General features: G+C 35.0%; 1 protein-coding gene across 1 annotated transcript; it reads right to left on the bottom strand.

Annotated features, from left to right (window-relative positions):
* Window positions 1-6,706: 6,706 nt before the first annotated feature.
* LOC108376288 (uncharacterized) lies at window positions 6,707-8,244 on the bottom strand (the record flags this gene model as incomplete). Its single annotated transcript, XM_017632486.1, has 5 exons — window positions 6,707-7,187; window positions 7,249-7,490; window positions 7,564-7,718; window positions 7,814-7,947; window positions 8,011-8,244. Coding segments are annotated over 5 exons (1,236 nt in total), but the record flags the coding sequence as incomplete, so codon positions are not given.
* Between the last annotated feature and the right edge of the window lie 2,991 nt (window positions 8,245-11,235).

The following is an 11,235-nucleotide window of genomic DNA, read 5'->3' as shown; positions in this document are numbered from 1 at the left end:
TTTCAGCCATTTTTATTTCCAATCGCTTAGCACAACAATTCTTTCTTTGCTCTGCACTTTTAAAGCACATTTCTGCACTTTCACACTTTCACTTTTACACTTTTATTGCACAAAACTATTGGCGAAGCATTACTAATTGCAAAAACTAATTAAATCATAAACAAGTTATAATTAATTATCAATCAACTTGACCGAACGCGTACCGACGCCCACAACAGTAATTTGACACGACAGCTACCGTTTTGCATTTGAGCTGGCGATGATAGACAAAGCAGCGCTGCTGGGGGGAGTATGCGACTGTGACGCAGCCACCCAGGTACCTGTAGGAGTGTGAATGTATGTTTGTACGTGTCACTGAGAGGGGAGAGAATGCGACTGTGACGCAGCCACCCAGGTACCTGTAGGAGTGTGAATGTATGTTTGTACGTGCAACTGAGAGGGGGGAGTATGCCACTGTGACGCAGCCACCCAGGTACCTGTAGGAGTGTGAATGTATGTTTGTACGTGTCACTGAGAGGAGCATAGCAATTAGAAAAAAGAAATTTTGGAGAAGGTACAATAAGGAGTTGAGAAGTATTGCAAAAGCAAACAATACTCTGTGATTTCAGTGCGAGACAATTCAGTATTAAATCGGAAGTGGTTGTGTTTGTTTTAAAATTATTGTAGAGTCGCGCTCGACCGGTGAATATACATATGTATTTGTACGTAATAAGCGATGATTTGTGGTAAATTAATTGATGCTAAACATGTATTTGAAAAGTGTTGCGTTGTTTAATAAATTGAATTGTGATGGAGTAAAATGTGTGGTTTATCAAAAATGGAAGGAAAATCTACATAAAAGAAATGTGTGTGATCAGGCTTCGGAATCCCTTCGTTAGCACAACAACGAAAAAAATGTGTGCAGTAAAAAGGTGAATATATATTTTGTTCTTATTTTTTTATATTTTAGTAATCCTTTGCATTACTTTTGCATTCAGAGCTTTAAGCTAAAATTAGTCAATAACGCAGAATGTCGATTACTGCACCCTCAGTGTTGCTTACTACAGTGTTGCCACTCATCAATGCCTTTTCATAAACTTACCTTTTCAACTACAATTTTTCGTGCTATAATAGATCGGCGCTAAATATAAACTACTTAGTTTTAAACAAAAAACCTTATTCAATAGTAAATTTGAAATATGTTGAACGTATTTTGAATAGGAAATTATAACTTTTTTACCATCTGCAAAACTGACGATGTGGCAACCAGCTATAGAAGGAAGATCTCAGCTGACACGGAAAGTCTAAATTCCGCAGATTTCTGCGCTACGGGCTCCAACTACAGAAAAATTCTGCGGTGTTGAGCTTTCATTTACATGGCGCTCTGGTAAGACAGATCGTGTCAGCTGACTCGGGTTTACGTACCGGTAGGTTTACGTTCTTGACTAATTTCAGCTTTAAGGCGCTAGCAGTCACCGACGTAAACGTACGTTAGCTGACACAATCAAACTTATGAGAGCGCCATGTACATGAAAAGTCACTATCGTGTACATGCGATCGTTACGCATGACGTATACTGGTTCTCTCTTTCTCTATCATCACTAAATTTTGTATGTTGCTACGTCAAACAGACACGGCACGTACACGTCGGTGACTGCTAGCGCCTTTAGGGGTATGAAAAGACTTTAAATAATGTCTTCAGATTTTGAAACCAAAAGGGCATACATACATACTAGGAATGCTGCGAATGTGGAATTTTAGACATCAGCGGATGCGGATGTCTAACAGCTAACAACTGCGGATGCGGATGCGAATGCGGATGTCAAGTATTTTCAAGAAACAATTCGAATCTAGCATAACAGCGAAATCGTTGTTTAAACAGCACTTACAAGCAAATCAGATGTGTCAGGTTTTTCTAAAGCTTTTTAAAAAGAATTCTTCATTCTCATTCCTTTGGCTGTTTCAGAATTTGGGGAACCTGTAACGTCATCAGAATGTTTTGATTGTAGTTTTTGTAATTCATTTGGAATACTTCCTTCTGCGACTGGTTTGAAAAATGTGTGGTTATAGCGAGCTAAATAGGTGGATATGAATGAAAATTTTGAACAAAACTCTGTTTTGAAAGTCGCAGCTGCTAGCCGAATATTGTTATTTAAAAAAAAGCACTCCGTTTTTTATAAGTATTTGAATTATTGGAATTCCGGATGACGAAGATCTCAGATAGTTACGTAATTCTTATCTAATTAAAGGTCAGACCTATAGCTTTTTAATTATTTGAGCATCGATTCTCTTAATAGCCAGACATTGATCATTTCTGCTGGAAATCCCTATTGAAGGACCTTACTCTTTGACTTTAGATAGTAAAGAAGGGAGACGTAGGGGGACAGTTGTTTTACCACAGAAGTTTTTAGCCAAGGATCCAGTGTATATTCGTATGAAATCATCAAATCGCGAAAATGCCTCGTAACCATGTAAACCTCGTAAACTTACTTAATTTTGTATGAAAACTCGAATTATTTGCGAGGTTTACGCGGTACTTCTTTCGGACGTACAGTACGTCTTTCTTAGCTCTTCTACTTCGTACTTCGCAGTACAGTCAAATGTACTTCTTTGCATTATTATGTACGTTATGTCCTGTACTTCTCCGATCTTCTGGACGATCGTCACATGGTCTGGGCGATAAATTCGTTTAAACCCTTCAAGTCGGCGGTGACCGATGGCATCATACCTGTGCAGCTGCAAAGGGTTCTGGAGTTGTCGTGCAATTGGTTGGCTCCTATTTATGCGAACTGCGTGAGGATCAGGTACACAGGTACAGGTAGTCAGTTTTGTGTTAATCCCGAAGGCCAGAAAAGGCTCTCATGATTCCCCTCGCGATTTTGGGCCTATATTTTTGCGAATTTAAAGGAAGACTTAAAATCGTATTTTGTACGTTAATACCGGATTGATTAATACTAATTCTATCAGTTCTCCTCCAAATTTCTGCAGTAGCTTTTGAAATTAGACAGAAAAAGGAACCTCGATTTTCATTTAAAAAAAATATGCATACGTATTTGTAGATGAGATGTTCATCACAGACTAATATGTCAAACATATGCCAATTCAGACCGTAAATAAGTTTTTCCATTATATTTGTCTGAGAGCCTCTTGGATGTTAAAAACTAAATTGCCCGCATCTACATAAACTCTTTGTTTTTTTCATCAGAATCTTTAACGGTTGAGAAAGTATCTTGAAGGTTTACAACAAAAGATAATATTTCCTTCTCCAACGGCGGTTTCACACGGGTTTTTGCCCAAAGCCCAATATTTTTTCATCACACGTCTGGGCTACCAAGTTACACTAAATATTATGTTACTAATATGTGTTCTAAAAATGAAACAAATCTGATCATAAATATGATTTTTTAAGATAGCTCTAAATCCCCGCGCCACCTATCGGAAGACGAACACAGTGATCCTTCTAAAAACTTTTGCACAAAACAACAATCATTCAATGCGATTTTAAATTCTGGGAGAAAATGGTTCCCAGTTGAATGATTCTTGCGATTTTATATGTGTATGAATGTAGGTGTATAAAATTCCATTAACTTATAATAAATGTTTCCAGAGATAAGTGATATGAGAATTTCGGTCCGATTTCAAACAGTTTCAATGTGGCGCTTAAGAAGCTTAAGCGCAATGTGTACACCACATTTGGCTGAGATCGATCAAGTAGTTTTTGAGATACGCATTTATCATATAACTGCGCGCTGCCACTTCCATTCTCCTAAAAACTCCTGAAAAACCACTTCTTTGCTAAAGAACGATTGTATATGTATATCAATTTTAAATAAATATTGATGAATTCCTTAGCCACACTGCTCAAAAAATCTGAAAGTCCGGTACATAAACGATATAAATTCAAGGCCGTATTTAAGAAAAGTCTCCTTCGACAATTTTAATGCGATTGAAATTAATGAGATATCAGTTTATTTGAAAATAGATTTAATTTTAAACGGTATTACATATTTTGAAATTGTGGAAATTATCAATGGTCAAAATTTAAAAAATTAAGAGAAATATGTTTTTTTTTTTATTTTTCCCCATAAAAGATCCCAACAAGCCAAGTCTGAAAATAGATTATTAAATACCATTTTAAAGGCCTATATATCCTCTTCTCAGATGACATTCGATCTTTCAAATCGAGTCAATAATAGTCATTCAAAAACTCATAAATCTACAAACCCTTTTTTTTAACCTAAATCGACAGATCACGACCTCTAAATGACCTTTAAAAATCTATAAAAATAGGCAATAATATTTCTCATAAAAACGAATAAAATTAGGGGGTAGGGTCTTGAAATTTCCAAAAAAAAAGAAATTTCGATGAGCACTCTAATGTACGTAGTATGCATGATTCAATAATTAAAGGTTTGCTCATTATTGACATTAGACTTTTGACACTCCCTTAGCTGACTTAAGGCTCTGTTATGCATACTTGGCATTGCATGCACTGCTATACCATTTTTACGTAGAAATCAAAAACCAACAGACTTTTACGTATGTAATGCTGTGCGTTGGGTAACCGCTTACACGCGAAGCTCATTTAACAGATTCCTTATGTGACAACTCTCAAGCAATGCCAAGTATGCATAACAGAGCCTTTACAAAAGCTTTGCACACACACACGAACCCACACACAGTGCTTTGCTAAGGGAGCCGATTTTGTCAAGAGGGAGCGAGAAAACTGCTTTTTGAGCAAACCTTTTATTATGGAATCATGCGTAGCATGATACAAAAAAGGAGGTAGTTTCAATAAACAACTTTTGACGGATAATAAAATTTTTTGAAGTTTCATAAATTGTGAGTATTATCATCGGCCTTGCCACTTTGATAATATTAAAACAATAAATCGGAGTGTTTTCCTTCCCATATTTATACCAATGTAATAATATTTCAAATCAAAAACCTTTATCAGTGCTTGGTACTTTTTTTACTTACGTAGCTCGCACTATTTTTATTAAAAATATATAAAATATAGACTATTAAAGAAGCCTTCATCGTAATTGTTCTTTTTATTTTATAATAAAAACCACGCGCGCATTATGCTGTTATTTTTTCGTTTTTTTAATTTTGAATGCAATCTTGCGATCTAAAAATCTAATTTTAAAGAATCTTCTTCCCAAATAAAAACTTTTAATATTTTGGTTCAAATTTACTTTTAAATTTCTCATCAGATTTTGCAACAAATTAGCTTTCACAAATTTTGAACTTAAAGTTTCTATTGTATGCAAAAAACCTGAAGGCCGCTTGAACGGACTGCCCTCCAATAAACAATTAACATATCGTCGTATAAAGTACAAAACCGCGTATCAGCAAAATGCAAAACCGCCTATGTGAAATTGTAGAAATTATTTTCTAGAGTGTAAAAACACGCATCTTCCAAAATGGTTCTCTTTTTAATAAAGCAATCGCATATCTGCTTAGTATATGTCAGTTACGCGGTTTTGCAGAACGGCGATACGCGGTTTTGTACTTTAAACGACGATATGTAAGTATAATTTTGATCACTTTCTTCATGCGTTCTGAAACCTAGTCATCAACACCATTTTCGAAATCATGTAGGCGGCATAATTTTAAAGTCCATCATATTCCACATCTTTGAATGTGCTGATAAAATCTTCTGCTTTAAAAAAAAATTTTTTTCTAGTGATCAGGTACCATGAATTTGATGAAATGTCATAATTTTATTAAAAGTCAAATGGTTAACAACAACAACGAATGTCATTAAATGGAACTACCTTCTTTTTTGTATCATGATGCGTAGTATGCTCATAAATAAATTTTGTTTGTACCTACGTTTGAAAATATATCAAGGGAGTTCAAGATTTGTAGCATTTTAGATGTTTTTTATCCCATTTGGCCATAATGCGTGGACTACGATTACAGTATTACGTAATTGTTAAATTTTAAGGATTACAATTAAAGTTTTCGCAGTCAAGTATATCATAATTACAACTACAATAATCGGAATGTTAAATATTTTTTCGATTACAATTATTAATCGTAAACCTAAGTAATCTAAATGTAATCGCAATCCCAAGTGCTCAGCTCTGGTGTTAGCTAAGCTTATCTGGGGATTTTTACGTTGATGACATGGCAAGTTTACTTAGTATCTGTTTATGAGGCAGCGAAAATGTTAAAATGTTCTTTCCTGGCACGCATTTTTAACTTTCATTTTTAGACACCTTTGCGTACGTGCCATGAAGATTTTGCCTGCGATGGCCCCTAGTAAAATTTTCTGGAGCACATCAATCATCTAGCGAACTTCCAAATTTTAATTTTGATGGATCTCTTGAAGTAAGGGTCAAAACGACCCTTTCAGGCGGGAGCTATGAAATTTTACTACTTACATACATCTAAACATTTCATATCATTACTGGATAGATAAACTTTCAGAAAAATTTAATAGTGTCCGGGCTGGTTTTGGCTGTCGCACAATGTTGTAATTTATTTTCTTTCGAAAAATACCCAACAGATATACATTTATAGCGATTTTGACCATACACATACCTACCAACCATAACCAAAAAATTCGAAAGTTCTAGAGATATGCCCATATATTAGGCTATACTGTTTGTTTTTACTTGATCATTTATAAATTTATTGAGACAGAAAATATGTATTTACAAATTAAATATCTTGAACTTCTGTGTATTTCTGTTAAAGTGTCCTGTTGTTTAATGCTGTAGGTGTCATTAATCGATTTGACCTTTATGAGTGATGTATGTATCATATAAAGATGCACCCTTGCTGCGTTGCTTGAGACGAGAACATGTCAACATTAATGCACCTGAAAGTACACACATCACCACCGAAAATGTAACAGTAAGCGCCGAAAACGTTGACGTTTTTAGGCAGGTTTGATGTTTAGGGGGCTCTAAGCGGTGGGCATATGAGTAAATGTCATCACCGTCAGATTCTCCTTCTTGCAGTACCCTCAGCGATTGAAAGAGGTTGACATTCTCCGACAACGAGCCATCTGGTTTTACTGTGTTGACCTCTTCTGCAGTGATTTTAGAATCAAGTGATAAATCTGAAAGCGTAGCAGCTACTTCTACTGATGGCGTCGTTGCTGGCATCACGGCTGATTTTAAGTCCGATGCCGTTGAATTGGATATGTCACGTTTAGTCACAGCTTTCAAATTTCTCCAGTGGCATGGCTGGCTCTGAAAGAAGAATTCTTTTAGTATAACAAGTAGCAAACGGTGAACTATGTGCGGTTTATACAGGGCATCGGCCATGACACATTCGAACATCGCATTCAATATAAAGGGCTGGCGATCCAGTAAAGCGGAAAGTCTTCATATAAGCGTACACCTGTGTTTCGAATACTCCGGATTCTGACCACGAACCACGGAAACGTGAAATTAATTTATCATCAACTGGACAGCCGTATTCATCTATGAGCTGGATTCTCTTGTTAGCACCATTGTGAGCATAGCAATCATTTACCACGATGTCAAAGCCATCTGTCGAATGATACGTATGTATGTAGCGAATATATGGATTCGCTTGTACAGTCCTAATAAAAAGTATACAAACCGTATTTGCTGCGCATGTAAATGATCAAAGTAAGTGGGTCGCCGACACGCACTGGTCCGGTGACACGTGGTCCGCCGATACCGTATCCATTTTGTATTTCCATGTAGCACTCAGGGGGACTTAGAGTAAAGACGACAGGATTACCAGTCGCTACTCTGTTTGACGTCAGTTTAAAATGCATTTAAGTAAAAAGTTCCATAAGATAAATATCATTACCGTAGTATAGAAAGGCTAAGCTATTAGAACTTACTCAACATCTAAAAATGGAAAAGTGACCGTCTTCCAAAAATCATAGCCATACTCGCAAGTGACTTTGAAATGTTCATCGTATTCTTCTTCTATAAGCGGGTTGTATTGAACTGTCACAGTGTTCCACATAAAGTTCTATTACATAAAAATATATACATATAATCAAATATTTTTTAAACAGATTTTCTTAAATTTTACAGTTGGATTTTTCCTCTTTTCGTCATGAAGTGCATTTTTTCCCAAAGTTCCGCAGCGATTTAACTGAATGTAGAACTCATAATAGTCTCGACCTGAACCATTTATGTACATGCAGTCAGGATCATAAGCATAGCCTGCCGAATACACTAGCCCGCTGAAGGTGGAGTTAAAGCCAATCCGTATTTTCATGTAGTCGTCTTGACACTCAGCCTCTATATCTGTGTGATGGAATGTATGTAGAAATTAGTAGCAGTACATTGAAGTAGCCTTTAACAATATGGAACAATATTGAGGAACATTTGTTTTTTTTTAGAGTGCACAAAATTATATGAATATTTTCGAATTATTTATTCATACAAATTTTCAGTTCAATGGAATTATCTGAAGAATCTTTTAACCGATAAAGCAAATATTACTAGTATGGAGCAGATTTCCATGCAAATGCATGTATATTTTGCACATCTGGTACACAAAATAAAAAAAATAACTTTTTGAACTATCAAATTTTATTTAATACGGCCTCACGGTGTGCTTGAACCAAGTTTAATGCAAAAGTTTTCTATGACGGGATTTTCCTATCGGATGTGGCTCTGTGGCATTCTAGGAACGGTTTACCGTCAAAATAAAAATCGGCGAACGGACCCTTTGCGAGAAAAGTCGATTTTAGTATCGGTGACTTTTTCCATTAATTCAAAACGCGAAATTTTTTGAGTTTGGTGCCTGGTGCTTCTTTTTTTGGTTGGAAGACACCAAAATTGTAAATGTGAAACAAAAATGGAAGTTAAATTTGGAAACAAAATAACGGCACAATGACAATCATAAGCGAAAGAGCATAAGTTTGTCAAAATAAATATGTGGCAGCACTTTCAATAATGCCAGAATTACATAAGGTAATTTGCCATTGCCTTAAAAATCTCCATATTGCTGGGACCAGAAATCGATCTTAAGAACTTTAGTTTGGGCTGAATTTGTTATATTTTTTAGGAATACTAAAAAAAGGCACCAGCATCTCCTAACAGTAAAATTAATAACGAACCTTTTTAAAAACGAATAATCGAGTAGGCAGCTTTTTTTACACAAAAAGATTTTTTCCACTATGCGCGGTGGATGCGTTCAAATAAGACACTTTAAAAAGGGAAATCAAATTTTGTTATTTTTCAGGTGTGAATCGGTCTGAAAGAAAAGTTCTTTACGTTCCTTTAGTTCACGAGATCATAAGAGACTACAGTGTAAATTTAAACTTCCACATAGTTCATGAAACTTCATTTTTTGTTGTTAGTTTCCTTTGATAGGAATTGTAGAAAAAATTAAGCAAAACGAAGAAAAATTAGAAAATAAGTACCAAAATATTCGCCCTAAAATATTTGATTTTATAGAAAATAGAATAAATTCGACCACCAAGCAAGAAACATTAAATTTTATTAATTTGAATCGGCATACCTACAATAAAATTCTGTATGCATACAAAGTCCATTAAAACCTCCAATACAAAATTTGGTGCTTTTTTCGAGAAAAATGCGATTTTTCTTTGGGTTTTAGTGCTTTTTCAAATTCAAAACTTGGCAACACTGCCAAAAAGCCAGTAAGAGCCCAGTTACACGGTATGTATTTCCATATGTAAATGCTACTTTTCTGATGCGTTCTAATATATGATAAATATGTAAGAGTACATGCAAAAAAGTAGCATTTACATGTGCAAATACATATTATTATTGTTATTATTATACATATCGTGTAAGAGCCCTGTAACACAGGTCAACAAAAATTAAAAAAAAAAATTGGTGCGACAAATGTTAAAGCTGTTTTTGATAGATTCTTTTGTGCTGATTACGAATCCGTAAGTATAAAATTTCCATCAGCTCGAGATTTTCAGAAAATGTTGTTTTTTTTTTGAAATATTTTAGAAGCTCAAGCAAAGAAACAAAATGTGATAGAACCTCCCACTTACGCCTAAACTAAATCTAGAACTCTCGACTACTATCCCTAAAAATACCACCCCTGCTTCAAGATCTGGTGGTCACTTATAGTCATTTATGGTGTTCTTACACGAAATGTATTTGCATCTGTAAATGTGACTTTTTCCAATACATATGTAATTGCCTATTTGAAAACGAAATAAACTAAACTCAGATGACTCTATCTGCGTGTCAGATGAAAGTAGAAACATTTCTCTTTCGCATGTACGTGCATCTGCTTTGTACAGAAACAAATCTAAATTGCCTTTACACGATATGTTGGCATTTCCTAACATAACTTTCATGTTCGGGATATAGATTCTTTGGAGCAATAGAAATATTATCGTGTACAAATTTTATATAAAATCAGAAAATATTGAGCGTTTTAAGGCAAACAATTTTTGAAAAAATAGCAAATTCGTTTTTATTACCAAAATGCTCGAAAACTGCTCGAATGATTTTGTTTTTGTTTTCTTTGATCAGAAATTCAGGTGTTTTCCTTTCGTTTGGTATATGGGAAGTATTGGTTGATATCTTCTAGGTATATTTATTTTATTCAAATATATGCGCATAAACATGCATGATAAGTGAGAGAAGGAGACAAAAAGTATGTGTGAGTAGATATTTCGGCTTTTGGGTAACAGATGTCACAATATTTATAACCTAATCGCAGCGTATGTATGTAAATGCATACATACATATCGTCGTTTAAAAAGCAAAACCGCGTATCAACAAAATGCAAAAACGCGTATCAGCAAAATGCAAAACCGCGTATGTGAGGTTGTAGAAATTATTTTCTAGAGCATAAAAACACTCATATTTCAAAATGGTTCTCTTTTATATAAATCAATCTCATTTCTGGCTAGTATATTTCAGGACGAATGGATAAGGATTGAGCCAAGAGCTTGTGTGAGCAAATCCAATTTCTGGCAGCCAATGTCAGTTACGCGGTTTTGTACTTTAAACGACGATATGTACATACATACATATGAATGCATAATGCGCGAAACCTTTTTCGCCATGTCAGATCTGTTTTCGATTTTACAAAATGATGTTTCAAATGAAAGGGCTTGGCCTGTGGATGTGCAATAACTTCTTTTTTCAAAAAGAGTTGCCACCTGATAAAGAAAATCAAATTAAAATTATCTTTAAGTTAAATTAATTATTACACTATGAGTACCAATCGAAATGATTTGAAAAGGCTTTATTTTTTAATTTTATGCGGAAGGGTTGCCACCTGTTTCAAAAGGCAAGTTCGACTTAAATAAAG

The sequence above is a fragment of the Rhagoletis zephyria genome, unplaced genomic scaffold (genome assembly GCF_001687245.7).
Source record: "Rhagoletis zephyria isolate East Lansing unplaced genomic scaffold, Rhagoletis_zephyria_1.1 Rzeph_scaffold_10201, whole genome shotgun sequence".
Classification (NCBI taxonomy): Eukaryota; Metazoa; Arthropoda; class Insecta; order Diptera; family Tephritidae; genus Rhagoletis; species Rhagoletis zephyria.
This window is presented reverse-complemented; position numbering and strand designations above follow the sequence as displayed.